Genomic DNA, 17,844 nt, shown 5'->3' on the forward strand with positions numbered 1-17,844 from the left:
GAGATGGTGAGGGACAGGGAGGACTGGAGTGCTGCAGTCCATGGGGTCGCAAGGAGTCAGACACAACTGGGCAACTGAACAGCAGCAACGTCGTTGCTTTACAGTGTGTGTTAGTTTCTGCTGTGCAGCAAAGTGACTCACTTACACATATACATATATTCCTTCCTTTTTAGATTTCCTTCCTATTTAGGCCATCACAGAGCACTGAGTAGAGTTCCCTGTGCTCTACAGTAGGTTCTCATTAGTTATCTATTTTATGCATAGTAGTGTATATATGTCAAGCCCAATCTCCAGCCCCTTCCTGCCTTGGTGTTCATATGTTTGCTCTCTACACCTGAAAAATGGTACAGATGAACCTATTTTCAAAGCAGAAATACATAGAGAACAAACATATTCCATTTATCTTTATCACAGATCCAAGAAGTAGGAGTAGCTCCTATTTTAAAAATAGGAATCTAATACCTAGAATCATACACTTTAAAAATGGTGGAGTGGGTAGTTGAAAGCAGATTATCTGCCTTTGACGTCCCTGGGCATAAATCACACGATATGCCAACTCCCCCTGGCACTGATGCTGATTGTCCCTTGGGAAACAAGCATGTAAGCAAACTCTCACAGTGCTAGGTCATTACTCTCCAGCAGGGGGAGACACTCCTAGGCCTGAGGTGGGACAGAGAAAAGTATACCAGCTTCCTGAAGGAGAGGGGACATTTCACAAGGGGAGGTAATATTTCAGTATTTCAGTAAGTTGACTCTTGAAGAACAATTTCACGTTTGCTGAGTGGAGAGGGAAGAGGGGTGTCCCACAGCCAGAGGGCCCATGAACCAAGAATAACCCTTTTAAGGCAGACTGCTGCTGCTGCTGCTAAGTTGCTTCAGTCATGTCCGACTCTGTGCAACCCCATAGACGGCAGCCCACCAGGCTCCCCCGTCCCTGAGATTCTCCAGGCAAGAACACTGGAGTGGGTTGCCATTTCCTTCTCCAATGCATAAAAGTGAAAAGTGAAAGTGAAGCTGCTCAGTCATTTCCGACTCCTAGCAACCTCATGGACTGCAGCCTACCAGGCTCCTCCATCCATGGGATTTTCCAGGCAAGAGTACAGGAGTGGGGTGCCATTGCCTTCTCTGTTGCTGCTGCTGCTGCGTCACTTCAGTTGTGTCTGACTCTGTGCGACCCCATAGACGACAGCCCACCAGGCTCCCCTGTCCCTGGGATTCTCAAGGCAAGAACAATGGAGTGGGTTCCCATTTCCTTCTCCAATGCATGAAAGTGAAAAGTGAAAGTGAAGTCGCTCAATCGTGTCCGACTCTTAGTGACCCCATGGACTGTAGCCCACCAGGCTCCTCCATCCATGGGATTTTTCAGGCAAGAGTACTGGAGTGGGGTGCCATTGCCTTCTCCAGCCTTCTCTGTTAAGTCAGACTAAATTGTCATTTCAAGAAGCCAGAGAATGAATGCATACATTTTCAATTCACTTAATTCAGTTGTTAGTCACTCTGCTGATTCATTATTTTCATTCAGTAAGTATTTGTTGAATATCTACACACTGTTAGAAATTATGTACAACAGAACAGGTGTTTTGCTTTTTTCTTAGTTGAAACTGGGCAAAACTGTTTCCCAGTTTTCCCATTTATAATGACATGTAAAACACTCTTTTCCATCTATTAGAATGGGGCACATGATATTTAATACTTAAGGGAAATGTCTAACATATGTTCTTGTCAACAGATTGAACCATATGGAATTGCCATATTCAATTATGTTGACCTACCAAAGCAGCAAGTTCATAGAGTTCAACCTAATCAATAAATATTTTATTATATAATTATTTTTCATATTTAATCTTGTTTCTAATAAAATTTTCAAGACTAGTTTTTACTAACAGTGAAACTGAGAAACAAGCAGCAGTTATGTGCACCTGTGCTTTCAGTTCAGTTCAATTCAGTCACTCAGTCGTGTCCGACTCTTTGCGACCCCATGAATTGCAATGCCAGGCCTCCCTGTCCATCACCAGCTCCCGGAGTTCACTCAAACTCAAGTCCATCGAGTCAGTGATGCCATCCAGCCATCTCATCCTCTGTCGCCCCCTTCTCCTCCTGCCCCCAATCCCTCCCCTATGCGTTGGTAGTTATTAAAAGCAGGTGTTTCATGTCTTTGGTTAAACAACTTAAAAAAATATGCTTTTTCATCAATAAAGCAAGAAGAACTCACTGCTGAATAAAGGCAGCATGTTTATGTTATACAGTAATTATTGACAGTGCTTCTTCATTTCAGAAGTTTGCAAGCCCTCAACATGTTCAGAGTACATTTGGGAATATGTTGATTTTTCACCTGTGTTGTTTTTCTAGTACAAGTACTTTTTCAGTGTACAGAGGGTGTGGCTTGGTGTTTATGTTGCTATGTAGTTTGCATACACCCTGTGTCTCAGAGGAGTGAACCCTTTGGGATTGAGTTCTCGGGGCACGGCTGCTTTCCATTTGAGAAACCTGAGGTTCAGAACTGGCAGTTCACAGGGTCAACATACCTTCAAAGGAGGTCAGGCGAAAATCCAGTTAATTGCAGAATAAGTATGCTAGTAAAAGTCGATTTATATTAAAACTGTAAATATCTAATTATGTCCAAAAATATAGGGATTTCTGAACTGGACCTATTGATAGCTTGTGAAATTGAATAGGTGACTTCAGGAGATTCAGATTTGTTTATTGTTTCAAGTAGTCAGACATCAGTACTCTTTCCCCATGTATATTTTATATTAGTATTTGAATAGGCCTAGTAGATAATTTTTTTTTAATTTAGTATTAATAATATTTTGCCAGCACAAACTGAAAAATTGGGCTTTGAATTTCCTTTAGGGAAAGTGTCACACAACAATGCATATTATGTTCTATTACTAAAAAAAAAAAAGTGAATAAACCTTATTTTATTTCCTTGGAGTTTGTAAAGCAATTTAGTGATTGGAAAATCAAGTCACAATATCAAGTAAGAAAAAGATCTTAATGTTTCTAACATTTTTTGGTGTTCCATGTTTTGTAAAAAGGATACTTACTGAAAAGTATGTGCTCATGAATAGAGCTTGAATTCACATTTTCCCATGGTGTGAGTTTAGAGAGAGTGAAATAACAGTGAATGCAGATGCTTAATGAACTGGTTTTATTCAACTATGACATTTTGCAAAACCATCTTTACGTTCTCCTGCATCACAGATAGCGAGACTCAGCTCCGAAGAGACATGGTTTTCTGCCAGAGCCTGGTGGCCACCGTCTGTGCCTTCTCCGAGCAGCTCATGGCGGCCTTAAACCAGATGTTTGACAACAGCAAAGAAAACGAGATGGAAACATGGGAGGCCAGCAGAAGGTGGCTGGACCAAATAGCAAATGCAGGAGTTCTTTTTCACTTTCAGTCCCTTCTATCACCAAACTTGGTAAGGAATCACAGTGCCTCCCCTGGCTGGGCCAAATGTAACATACATTGGGACCTAGTCCCAGTAAAAAGTGGTTGTTCATTACTATCCTTCCCTAAAGAATCTGCCTGCGATGCAGGAGACCCTAGTTCCATTCCTGGGTCAGGAAAACCCTCCGAAGTAGGGAATGGCAACCCATTCCAGTAATTTTGCCTAGAGAATTCCATGGACAGAGGAGCCTAGTGGGCTATAGTCCATGGGGTCACAAAGAGTCAGACATGACTGAGTGACTAGCAATTCATTATTATATCTGCAGTCATCCAGCTCTTTTAAAAAGGTATATTTTTCCATGGGCAAATATACTTTTAATAAGTAGGTTGAAGGTATTTCTTCTTTCCTAATTTTTATTTATTCTCAGTGGCTACTAAAAGCTGAGAAAGCCTCCATCTGTTACTAATTCCTGTATCCCTAAGCACCGGCTGAGAAAGGTCAGCAGAGGAAAGAGGGTTTGTCTGTATTGGTTGCTTCTTTCCAGTACAGAAGAAAGAGTCTGCCATGATACCCCGAGCTCCCCCTGAGGTCAATGTTCTGGAAGATGCTCTTAGAAGAGCTCTAATGACTTGCATGCCATACTGTCTGACAATCTGGTTAAAATTTGCATGTGTCAAATGGTTTTATTTCCTTCCTTTGTGTGTGTGTTTGTCCTGTTAAATCTAAGAACATTGCCTTAATTACTGTAAAATATTGTGTGTTTATGCATCAGTGGTCCACAGCAGAGATGAAGAAAGCATCTCAAAAATATTTGAGGAGACTGCGGTGAACTTAGAGCTTTTTCACACATACTTCCTGTGGCTCTGATAGTTGTCATGATGTGTCAAGGCAAATATGTTCATGTTATTTAAACCAAAGGCGCATGTTATATATAATTGTGATTTAAACATGAGGTTCTATTTGTCTTTTAAAGTACACATAGTAAATATAGCTTCCAAGTAACATGATTGAGTTTTTAAATGAATAGATATGAGTTTGCACATCAAAATAATGTTTTTCTTCAGTGGTATTGAGGATAGGGTAATAGCTATACTAGGTCATAAAAAGTTCTGGAATGATAAGATAAGGACATTCATTGAATAAAATTCAATGAAACAGAGTTACATTCTTTTATAAAGACTTTATACACTCCATATGTGTGATTAACTTCTTATTAGGTTGCTAATATAACCAAATAGAAAAGATTTAATTAAAGAAAAATTTTAAAATGTTATTGTTCAGTTGCTTAGTTGTGTCCAACTCTTTGAGACCCCATGGACTGCAGCATGAAAGGCTTTCCTGACTTTCACCAACTCCTGGAGCTTCCTCAAACTCATGTTCATTGAGTCGGTGATGCCATCCAACCATCTCATCCTCTTTCATCCCCTTCTCTTCCTGTCTTCAATCTTCCCCAGCATCAGGGTCTTTTCTAATGAGTCAGCTCTTCACATCAGGTGGCCAAAGTATTGGAGCTTCAACTTCAGCATCAGTCCTTCCAATGAATATTCAGGACTGATTTCCTTTAGGATGGACTGGTTGGATCTCCTTGCAGTGTAATGGACTCTCAAGAGTATTCTCCAACACCACAGTTCAAAAACATCAATTCTTCAGTGCTCAGCTTTCTTTGTAGTCCAACTCTCACATCCATACATGACTACTGGAAAAACCATAGCTTTGACTAGACGGAGCTTTGTTGGCAAAGTAATGTCTCTGCATTTTAATATGCTGTCTCGGTTGTCATAGTTTTTCTTCCAAGAGCGTCTTCTAATTTCATGGCTGCAGTCACCATTTGCAGTGATTCTGGAGCACAAGGAAATATAAAGTCTGTCTCTGTTTCCACTGTTTCCCTATCTATTTGCCATGAAGTGATGGGACCAGAAGCCATGATCTTAGTTTTCTGAATGTTGAGCTTTGAGCCAACTTTTTCACTCTCCTCTTTCACTTTCATCAAGAGGCTCTTCAGTTCCTCTTCACTTTCTGCAATAAGCATGGTGTCTTCTGCATATCTGAGGTTATTGATATTTCTCCCTGCAATCTTGATTCCAGCTTGTGCTTCATCCATCCTGGCATTTCGCATGATGTACTCTGCATATAAATTAAATAATCAGGGTGACAATATACAGCCTTGATGTACTCCTTTCCCAATTTTAAACCAGTCCATTGTTCCATGTCCATTTCTAACTGTTGCTTCTTGACCTGCATACAGTTTCTCAGGAGGCAGGTAAGGTGGTCTGGTATTCCCATTTCTTTCAGTTTTCCAGTTTGTTGTGATCCACACAAAGGCTTTAACGTAGTCAATGAAGTGGAAGTAGATGTTTTTCTGGAATTCTCTTGCTTTTTCTATGATCCAGTGGATGTTGGCAATCTGATTCCTCTGCCTTTTCTAAATCCAGCTTGAACATCTGGAAGTTCTTGGTTCATATACTATTGAAGCCTGGCTTGGAGAATTTTGAGCATTACTTTGCTAGCATGTGAGATGAGTGCAATTGTGTGATACTTTGAGCATTCTTTGGCATTGTCTTTCTTTGGGATTGGAATGAAACCTGACCTTTTCCAGTCCTGTGGCCACTGCTGAGTTTTCCAAATTTGCTGACATATTGACTGTGACACTTTAACAACATCATCTTTTAGGACTTCAGATAGCTCAGCTAGAATTCCATCACCTCCACTAGCTTTGTTTGTAGTGATGCTTCTGAAGGTCCACTTGACTTTGCACCCCAGGATGTCTGGCTCTAGTTGAGTGATCAGACCATCATGGTTATTTGGGTGATTAATATCTTTTTCTATGGTTCTTCTGTGTATTCTTGCCACCTCTTCTTGATATCTTCTGCTTCTATTAGGCCCATACCCTTTTTGTCTTTTATTGTGCCCATCTTTGCATGAAAAGTTCCCTCTTGAAAAGATCTCTAGTCTTTCCCATTCTATTGTTTTCTTCAATTCTTTGCACTGATTACTTTGGAAGACTTTCCTATCTCTCCTTGATATTATTTGGAACTCTGCTTTCAGATGGGTATCTTTCTTTTTCTCCTTTGCCTTTTGCTTCTCTTCTTTTTCTCAGTTATTTGTAAGTCCTCCTCAGACAATCATTTTGCCTTGTTGCATTTCTTTTTCTTGGGGATGGTCTTGATCACCGCCTCCTATACGATGTCATGAACCTCTGTCCATAGTGCTTCAGACACTAACTTGAAGCTATTCGTCACCTCCAATGTAAAATCATAACCAATTTGATTTAGGTCATACCTGAGTGGCCTAGTTGTTTTCCCTACTTTCTTCAATTTAAGTCTGAATTTGGCAGTAAGGAGTTCATGATCTGAGCCACAGTTAGCTCCTATATTTTGCTGACATATAGAGCAATGGCACCCCACTCCAGTACTCTTGCCTGGAAAATCCCATGGATGGAGGAGCCTGGTAGGCTGCAGTCCATGGGGTCACTGAGGGTAGGACACGACTGAGCAGCTTCACTTTCACTTTTCACTGTCATGCATTGGAGAAGAAAATGGTAACCCACTCCAGTGTTCTTGCCTGGAGAATCCTAGGGACAGGGGAGCCTGGTGAGCTGCCATCTATGGGGTTGCACAGAGTCGGACACAACTGAAGTGACTTAGCAGCAGCAGCAGCAGCAGATCTTCTCCATTTTTGACTGCAAAGAATATAATCAATCTGATTTCAGTATTGATCTTCTGGTGATGTCCATGTGTAGAGTTGCCTCTTGTGTTGTTGGAAGAGAGTGTTTGCTATGACCAGTGCGTTCTCTTGGCAAAACTTTGTTAGCCTTTGCCCTGCATCATTTTTTACTCAAGGCCAAACTTATCTGTAACTCCAGGTATCTCTTGACTTCCTGCTTTTTCATTCCACTCCCCTATGATGAAAAGGACATCTTCTTTTAGTGTTAGTTCTAGAAGGTCTTGTAGGTCTTCATAGAACCATTCAGCTTCAGCTTCTTCAGCATTACTGCTTGAGGCATAGACTTGGATTACTGTGATATTGAATGATTTGCCTTGGAAATGAACAGAGATCATTTTGTCTTTTTTGAGATTGCACCCAAATACTGCATTTTAGATTCTTTTGTTGGCTATGAGGGCTACTCTATTTCTTCTAAGGGAGAAGAAGTAATTTTTCATTATTATCATTTAATCATTATTTCATTCCTATAGCATATTTTCACCTCTTGTGAAAAGTGTTTTAAGACAAAATAAATATTAATTTCTCCTTGCCTATCAAATAAAAATTACATAAGATCAGTTGCCCACTTCTTAATACATGGTAGGCGTTAAGTGTTTGTTGAATGAATTAAGTAGCTAATGAGGCTTCATTTATATTCTCTTCTTACTTAATACCTGCCATTGGCCTGTTATGTGCTGGTACTTTTATTTGAAAGTAAACCTACAAAGGAATGGGAAAAAAAAACTTGTAATCCATGCATCTAGTAACTGGCTTATATCCAGATTATATAAAGAATCCTTTAAAACTAAAGAATAAGAAGGCAACTCAATTAACAAGCAGGCAGAGAGGATTTGAATGGACATTTTTCCAAACACAGTATAAATGGCGCATGAAAAGATGATCAACATCTTTAGCCACTGGGGACATGCAGATCAAAACTGCATAAGATACTGTGTCACAGAGATGTGGATGAATGTAATCCAAAAGACAAAGATAGGCACAGGCGTTGGCGGGGATGTAGAGAAATTAAAACCCTCATACACTGTTGAAGGGAATGTAAAAGAGAGCAGTCATTTTGGAAAACATTTTGGCAGTTCCTCCAAATGTTAAGCATGGGATTTCCATATGACCCAGAAATTCTACTCATAAGTAATATCCAAGAGAAATGAAAACATATTCTAACAAAAACATGTACACAAATGTTCCTAGAAAAATTATTCATAATAGCTAAAATGTGAAAACAATCCAATTGTCCAAAAACTGAATGATCAGTTGGGGTATATCCACACAATAGACTATTATTAAGCAATAAAAAGGAGTGAGCTACTGATACATGCTACCACATGGATAAACCTTGAAAATATTGTAAGAGAAATAAACCAGTATTATTTGATTACATTATTGTGAAATAATACAAAAGGCAAATTTTAGAGACTGAGAGTAGGCTAGTCATTTCCTGGAGCTAAGGATTGGGGGAAGGTATACGGAGGTTCAATTCTTGTGGGAAAAATATTCTAAAATCAGATGATGGTGACAGTTACACAGCTCTGTATATATACTAAAAGCCCTTGAGCTGTACACTTAAAATGGGTGAAATTTATGACATGTGAGTTGTACTGGTGTCTGATAACCCTCAAGTTGGGCTTCCCTGATGGTGCAGTGATGATGAATCCGCCTACCTGTGCAGGAGACGCAAGTTCGATCCTTGAGTCAGGAAAATCTCCTGGAGGAGAAAATGGCAACCCACTCCAATATTCTTGCCTGGGAAATCTCATGGACAGAAGAGCCAGGCAGGCTACAGTCCATGAGGCCACAAAAGAGTCAGACCTGACTTAGCAACTAAACAACAACAACAATCCTCAAGTTAATTTTTTAAAATTGATTTAAAAAATCCAAAGGTTGTTTAAAAAAGTCTAGGAAACCCATAATCTTTCTATCTCTGTAACAAGAGCATAAAAGTCTCCTAGGACTGTGAAGCGCTCCCGGGGAGCTGCAGTCACTGGCAGTCTATGTGTCTCTGGGTGCTGCTCGCAGTCCTAGGTCCTTGGGTATGACTTTAACCACATCTACGTATTACAATGCCTGTTTGAGACATTTCTTCCTGTGTGTGTATATATTCCTGTTAACTGGAAAAATGCTCATTCTTTAGTCCTGTCCCTACAATTTCAGATTTATAGCATTTTGCTACCCTCCAACGGACTTTAAAAAGTAAGAATCTCATAAACCTTTATCCAGCATTGAGTGTGTACCATCCATTATATTAAGTACCTAACTGAGGTACAAAGTGATGATGCTCTTAACCTTTTGTTACCCATGCTGTCCTTCTTTGGAGTCTGGGGCTGCCTTCATGTTTTTTTTTTTCCCACACAATAGAAATTCTTTACCATCTCCACCCTCTACTTATGCTGCCCCCAAAATATGGTTATAAGCTACAGCAAATTTAAAAAATGAGGACATAGCATGTTAAAATTATTGTTTAAAAGGACCATTGATTTTCTTAAGGAAATAAATTTACCTTTGAAAAAAAAGATGTGTATGATAAAGTTAATTATTCTTTCATGAGGAAATTAGTACAAGACTTTGATACTACACTGATCTGCTAATAGGATGCCCAGAACCCAGTACTAAAAGATGATGATGCTGAGATATGCAATTACTTGTTACTAAGTCTGGGTCTTACCTACCTCAACTGTAAAATATAGGAATGAAATGAAAGATTAAAACAAATCAGATTTCATATTCACAACATTCTAGATTGAAAGTGTTGAAGTGTTAGTCTCTCAGATCAGATCAGTCGCTCAGTCGTGTCCAACTCTTTGCGACCCCATGAATCACAGCACGCCAGGCCTCCCTGTCCATCACCAACTCCCGGAGTTCACTCAGACTCACGTCCATCGAGTCAGTGATGCCATCCAGCCATCTCATCCTCTGTCGTCCCCTTCTCCTCCTGCCCCCAATCCCTCCCAGCAATTCTTTGTGACCCCATGAACTATAGCCCACCAGGTTCCTCTGTCCATGGAATTCTCCAGGTAAGAATACTGGAGTGGGTTGCCATTCCCTTATCCAGGGGATCTTCCTGACCCAGGGATTGAATATTGGTCTCTTGGGTTGCAGGTAGATTCTTTACCTTCTGAGCCAACAGGGAAGATTAAGTCCTCATAAAGGCAAGTGAAAATGATTCTTGTCCCCAGGCTCTTTGGAAGAAAAATCATCACATACATGCAAATTGATTTTATCACAGTTTTCCTAAATTGCAAATTGAATAATGCATAGGTTATCTTATTGTAAAATACAATGACCATTATGTACTGTGGCTTTTTAAGAAAACAGTATTTTTACTTTTCAGCTGTTACACTTATAAGATTATAGAGATATGGAGGCAAATAAGGTGTTTATGTGTACACATTTGTCTGTAACTAATAGATAAAATCAGTATAACTAGAATCTAGCTACAAAATAGACTGAAAAATTATTCAGAATCATGTAGACAGTAGAGGAAAAGACAAACATGAAGCTACAAGAGAAACTTGTAAATCTGAGGATTAGTTCATTTCATTTTAGGCAATAAGTTCTTAGGTATGTTGATAATGTGGTTTGTATGTAAATAAAACACAAGTGAAGCTAGTTTTGGTCTGGGGATGTTGTGTTATGTTATGTTATGCTCTGTCTCAAACAATCCAACCATATCATGTATTGTTTTTCTTCTCTCTAGACAGATGAACAAGCCATGCTAGAAGACACACTGGTTGCACTGTTTGATTTGGAAAAGGTTTCTTTTTACTTTAAACCATCAGAAGAGGAACCACTGGTTGCAAGTAGGTAGTTAAATATTTCATATGTGTTTTATAAGATTTATTTTGTTATCAAACAATATATGGCAAAACTTGGATATGAATATATTTGATATGAAGATTAAGTTATATATAAAATATTATTTTTAATGTAAATAATAAAACCAACTGGGGAAGTGATAAAAAGTATATATACATTAAATCTACACCTAATTTTATATTTATGTTTTTATCTCTTAGTTTGACCTCTAAAACTTTTTTGGAGTGTGTGCAGCAAATTTTGTGCTACTCAAGATTGTCTTTTCTTTCTTTTTTGTTATTGTGATAAAATATACATACCATTCGGAGAAGGCAATGGCACCCCACTCCAGTACTCTTGCCTGGAAAATCCCATGGACAGAGGAGCCTGGTAGGCTGCAGTCTGTGGGGTCGCGAAGAGTCAGACACTTACTGAGGGACTTCACTTTCACTTTTCACTTTCCTGCATTGGAGAAGGAAATGGCAACCCACTCCAGTGCTCTTGCCTGGAGAATCCCAGGGATGGGGGAGCCTGGTGGGCTTCCGTCTATGGGGTCGCACAGAGTTGGACTCGACTGAAGCGACTTAGCAGTAGCAGCAGCATACATACCATTAAATTTACCATTTAATCAGTTTCGATGTACAATTCAGTTTATTCAAAATGTTGTGCAACCATTTCCACCATCCGTCTGCAGAGCTTCTTCATCCTCCCAAACAGAAACTCCATATGCATTAAATAGTAATTATCTTCCTCCCTTTCTCCAGTCCCTGCTAACCTTGATTCTACTTTCTGTCTCTGAATTTTATAAATGGGTTGATAGAACATTTGTCCTTTCTGCTGTTTTTTTTTTCATGTCAATATTTTTTAATAAAAGAACTGCCCTAATATTTCCAGCTATGTAGATAATCTCTGAGGCATCCAAAGCTTTTGCTCTAACATGTAACAATTATATAGCAGAAATGACTGTATTGGGTTTCCACGGCTCCTCTTCAAATGATCCTGTAAAGAATGTGTTAGCAGGCAATATACTGGAGCATTTAGAACCAGTAATACACAGAGACCTAAGTTATGCTCACATTGTATAACATTTAGATCAAATCAGTTGAGAAAGGCATTATAATTGTTTGATCTGACAATAATTGATAAAATTTATAATTTAATTCTGAAGGAGTAGACACATATTTTACATTTTTGCTAGCTTAAAAGTACAAATCAAAGGTTATTTTATCCATGTCAAAAATTTTAATGTGTACAAATATAATCATATTAACTATTTTGATTCACTTATTCATCCTGTACAGTTTTCAAGATGGCAAAACTTTTTCCTGTCTTGTTCATTGTTGTATCTCCAGTACCCAAGAGAGTGCTTGGAACAAAAAGGACAATGTTTTTTTTCAAGGAGATGAATGAACAAATGTCAATTCAGTTTATAGAGTGCAGCAGGCAGAAAGGTTTTATGGTTATAAAAGTAGAAGGAAAAACAAACTTGTGCATAATGAAGAAAAAAATTTCGACAGAACTTGGTTGTATCTAATGTTGCAAAGAAGTTATGAAATTCAATTGAAAGATTGAAATGTATCCCTTTCATTTAGCAATTTGCCAGTGTTAAGCCTAACAAGGGCATTGTTTTTAGAAATCTACATTCAGAGAAATAGTTCTTTAGTTTCTGCAAGTTATCATCATTTATATACCACTTCAACATTGTCACATATAGGTTTAAAATGTGTCTATCGGGCCAAGAAATCTTTTAGCAGTTTGTTATTTTTCTGGTTCTTGTCTATCTGTAAGTATAAGGATCCTATGAATTATGGTAGAAGCTCTGTATCTTCAGAACTTGGAAAGGTTTTTATTTATTTTCACATTTCCAATATCTAGTACAATAAATAGGGACTCAATAAATATTCATTTAATTTGTTATCCAGGAATGATAATCGTTTATCAAAAATTTCTAAAATGCCTACTATGGCAAAGCACATTTCCAGGTGCTGGGTAGAGTAGAGGACTAAGCAGACAGAGATAAATATTACAGGAAATAAAAGAGTTAATTTGATAATAAATTAGGAGATAATAATATGACTGCATGAAGGGACATAGAAAAGAACAAAGAAGGAAAATAAAGGGGCGGGTGAAAGGTTGCCTGTGAATAACGTGCTAGGGAGGGAAGCATTCTAAGACGGAGGGTGAAGACCAGAAACAAGTCATACAGACAGAGTTATCTCTCAGGAATTGGTTCCAGGAACCTCTCAGATACCAAAATCCACGGATGCTCAAGTATTGTATAAAATGGTGTAGTGTTTGCAGGTAACCTATGCACATTCTCCTGTATACTTTAAATTATCTCTAGATCACTTAGAATACCAATATATTAATAAGTGCTCTGATGTAAATACCAGTGTAAATGGTCAAAATGTTGCTGCTGCTGCTAAGTCGCTTCAGTTGTGTCCAACTCTGTGCAACCCCATAGACGGCAGCCCAACAGGGTCCCCCGTCCCTGGGATTCTCCAGGTAAGAATACTGAGTGGGTTGCCGTTTCCTTCTCCAATGCATGAAAGTGAAAAGTGTAAGAGAAGTCACTCAGTCGTGGCCGACTCTTAGCGACCCCATGGACTGCAGCCTACCAGGCTCCTCCATCCATGGGATTTTCCAGGCAAGAGTACTGGCATGGGTTGCCCTTGCCTTCTCTGCAAAATGTTGCTGATCAGAAGCAAATTCAAATTTGCTTTTTGGAGCTTTCTGAAAATTTTTTTTTGGACATGCAGTTGGTCGAATCTGTGAATGCAGAACCCGTGAATGTATTTCTGCATCTGTGAATGTAGAAATTCAGTAAAGGGCCTACTTTATTTGGGAGAAGGGTGTTCCAGGTCCACTGAAACAATGAGAACAAAGACCCCAAGGTGGGAGCGTGTGTGACACATTCTGGGGATAGGAGGGAGGGCTGTGTGGCTGGAGCAAAGTCAGAGAGGGGAAAGGAGAAGGGGCTGAGGACAAAGAGGAGGCCACATCTTTGAATGAGCTTTGCCTTTCTCATTGAGCCACTGAGCAGGGGAATGGCACATACTAAATAAAGGCAGCCTGTGCTGCTGTGCTGCTGCTGAGTGGACCTTACCAGGCAAGGGCAGAAGCAGAGAGACCACTTAGGAAGGCCTTGCAGTGACCCAGGTGAGAGATGATGGTGACTTGACCTTGAGGGTAGCTGTGGAGATGGGAAGTGGTTCATCCTGTATGTATTCAATTATGAGGGCAGAGAGAATAGAATCTTATTAAAGTTTCATCTCCACTGATAAATGAGAGAGCACAAAAACATGAATTACAGTGTTAGGGATTTAGGCTGTATTCTGGCGGGTGTTTGGTAAAGGGGATTATTTGATAAGGATAATATTATTTGGGCAAATTGTACAGTCTTCTGTGGGCAGATATAGAATATATTTTCATTTACTTGAATAATGTAGGAATAATTTCACTACAAGGCAGAGAAACTCTATTTTCACAATATAACCTGATACTTTTTCTTTTAAATTTTGCCTGAGGAACCATGACCTCAAAGGAGCATGTTGTCCATGATTCAAATATGACATTACTGGTGAATGGTCTGTTGAGTAAACTGGAGATGAACCAGTATTTTAAGCTTGATAGAATATTTACTGTACAGCCGTTATGAGAGATTTAACTTTGGCATATTGAAATACATACTAAATATTAAAAGTAATTGAGACCATGTACATAATATTTTGACATTATATAAATAACATTATAAATGTAGACACAATAAACACAAAAATTGTGCTATATTGTGTGGCAGTACATTTTTATATATTTCCCTTGAAGCATAATCTCAACTTTTGAAGTTAGTTCCCCAGTGACAAGTCAGTTCCAAGGCTATGATACTAGGTATTCTAAGCAAATTTAAACTGTTATGATAGTATAGTTATTATTTTGAGTTGTTTTAAGAAAGAAGAGAATTATTTATACCCAAGTGTCATCACATCATATTGAAATAGTGTAAGAAAACTAGAACTTTTTTATTAACTGCATGTGATTTAATCTTTCTGTAAGCCTAGAAGCAGAGGGGTCAGATTGACTAATTTGCATCACTGTGATGAAGACTAGTTGGCTGAGTGTCTATAAGGGAAGGACTGAGTCCAGAGGGTTGGAAACATGAAGCATATAGAGAACACTGGGCCTTGACATCAAGAAATCAGAGTTCATATCCAGGCTCCATTCTCATCTGCAAGCATGAGAATATTAGCTTTCCCTGACTCATGGGATTGTGAGGCTTAAAGAAAATTATGTATTTGAAAGTCTCCAGCACTATGTAAGGCTTACGATAGTATTCAGTAAATATTTGAGGCCACTGTCTCTGCTTTATTAATCTGTGTCCTTTTAAAAAAGCTCCATTTAGCATTATTCACAGTCTTATTTTTGCATTAAAGAACAATAAGATTCTGAAGAAAAATGCAAGCCAAGCAAGTAGAACTGAAATATCTGGACTAAAGATATTTCATTTTCTTTGAACAAATAATTATAAGGTGTATATAACATGCTTGGTACTGAACCAAGTTCTAGGGATATAATATTGATTAAGTAAAATAAAATCCCTGTTGGCATGGACCTTAGCTACTAGTGAGAGATACAAAGGAATAAATGGGCACTCTGACCCACTTTGGTATAGAGAAAGTACAAAATATTTCCCATGTTATATGATGTAACTAGTGAAAATGAAGGTGTTAATTGCTGTTATATCCAACTCTTAGCGATCCCATGGACTGTAGTCTGCCAGGCTCCTCTGTTCATGAAATTCTCCAGGCAAGAATGCTGGAGTGGGTGGCCATGTCCTCCTCCAGGGGATCTTCCCAACCCAGGGATAGAACCGAGGTCTCAAGTCTCCTGCATTGGCAGGCAGATCCTTTACCACTAGCATCGCCTGTACTTTTACATATGTAGCAAATACCTTGAGGAAAAGTCTTTCACATAGCACTCTTAGTTTTAACCACATTTTAGATTTAGTATACTTGATCATTTTCAATCATTTTTCAGTTTCCTAATTCCTGGTGTTGCATCTTTATTTGTGCTTTGCTAACCCAGTAATATGATACTGCTGCATTCTCATTTTCCTTCCAATAACATTATCCATTTGGAAATACAGAGATTGACTATGTTGGAACTAAGGGATAGAATTTAACAAAATTATAATATATATGAAAGACATTGTATGGAAAGGGGAACTAGAAGATACAACTATTTTGTATATTTTAATCTTTATTTAATATTCATGCATCTTTTTTCTTTAATTTTAGTACCAGAAAAAAAAAGAATTTTCCTACTCATTAAAATGCACTTAACTTCTTAATCTTCAACTGTGAAATTTGTTTATTCTCTTTCTTAACCTCAATTTCTTCATGTCTCCCTTAAAAAAAAAAACAAAAAATAACCATAATTATATGGTATAAAAAGAAATTGTAGATGTTAATACAATAAGTCCTCTATTGATATGCAGAATTAGATACGTTTAGTAAGAAACCTGGAATCTGTGATCACTTATGGTATTTAATCTTGAGCTCTACTTTTATACAGTTTTATTTCAAGAAGCAAGGTAAAAATAATATTGAGTCAAGAACATATATTAAATACTTACTCTATTTTGGCCTTAATTTTAAACTGGTTAATGTGACTATTGTAGCCTTTTAGGAAGAGTTTGCATTCTTTTTTAATGAAGTGGAAGTTATTTGTCACGGACAAGTATCGTAGTAAGAAGGATTTATGATAACACTGTGAAATAGTACTGCAGCATTCCAGCTTTTCAAGTTGGTTGGAGTTTTGTTGTGAGTAATTAAATTTAGGATCTTTGAAAGCAGCTAAAAGAGTTTAAACAGATAATGTCTAATGACTGTCAGGCAGGGACAGAGGTAATGCATTTTTGATCTGGTGCTCAGAGAGTGGAGTTTGCAAAACCCGTGCTAATTTTGATAATGGTTGCTATGCACTCAGTTTCTTGCACACTACTTCACAAGTGTACCCCAAGGAGTCATCGTGACTAAAATATGAATGAGGCAGCTGCCTTGGGAGATTTTGATTCCAAACCACGTGTATCTAAACTTCTCATTTAGTTAACTGAGACATCTGGTGTGTCAAAGTGTAGCGAAGTTTTCTGTTTCAGAATTTTATATACAGTACAATAATAAATCTGTTGCATTAGCTAATGAGAACCTGATTTAATACTCTTTCACCAAATAGTGCTGTTAAGTATTCCAAACCTGAACTTAATATAAATGGGTACTTTTAATGTAAAGTAATTGATGAATACTAGTTTTTAACAAACATGCTATATAACATACCCTGATAATAGGAAGTAATATAACATTAAATGTCATTTTAGATGTTCCTCTTACTTATCAAGCAGAAGGAAGCCGGCAAGCTCTGAAAATTTACTTCTACATTGATAGTTACCATTTTGAACAACTGCCTCAACGGTTGAAAAATGGAGGAGGGTTTAAAATTCATCCTGTTCTTTTTTCACAAGGTAATTGCTTTTTTTTTAAACTTCATGTACTTAGATTATTTTATCAGTTGTTTAAAAGAAATGTAATAATAACCATCATTCTTTTTCACGAATTCAAAAGTTTATTCTGAATACTTAGTATATTTCCTTGTGCGACCGTCTGTTAAGGAAAAATCGTGTCTGGTATAAATATTTATCAAGTAGAATTGCAACATTATTTATAATAGAGAAGACACGAGTGGCTTAAATAAAGATAAATTAATTTGCCTTAAATAAATTATTGTAAATCCATTAACATAAGGTTAAAATATTTTATGAGATAGAAAAAGTTCGATAGTATACAGATTACAAAAAAATGTATATACTCAATTATGTCATACATGTATGTATATACTTATATATATATAATGTTTTCAATACCATTGGGTGATTAAATTGTTGATT

General features: G+C 37.8%; 1 protein-coding gene across 2 annotated transcripts in view; it reads left to right on the top strand.

The window, feature by feature from the left end:
• The window catches only part of PREX2 (phosphatidylinositol-3,4,5-trisphosphate dependent Rac exchange factor 2), a 301,596-nt gene that overhangs the window by 203,824 nt on the left and 79,928 nt on the right, over window positions 1–17,844 (top strand). For both annotated transcript variants that reach the window (XM_061438929.1, XM_061438928.1), the window contains exons 32-34: window positions 3,205–3,422; window positions 10,807–10,909; window positions 17,278–17,421. In XM_061438929.1, the coding sequence (XP_061294913.1) occupies window positions 3,205–3,422; window positions 10,807–10,909; window positions 17,278–17,421 (465 nt within the window). The remainder of the gene's footprint in view (window positions 1–3,204; window positions 3,423–10,806; window positions 10,910–17,277; window positions 17,422–17,844) is intronic.

The sequence above is a fragment of the Bos javanicus genome, chromosome 14 (assembly GCF_032452875.1).
Source record: "Bos javanicus breed banteng chromosome 14, ARS-OSU_banteng_1.0, whole genome shotgun sequence".
Classification (NCBI taxonomy): domain Eukaryota; kingdom Metazoa; phylum Chordata; class Mammalia; order Artiodactyla; family Bovidae; genus Bos; species Bos javanicus.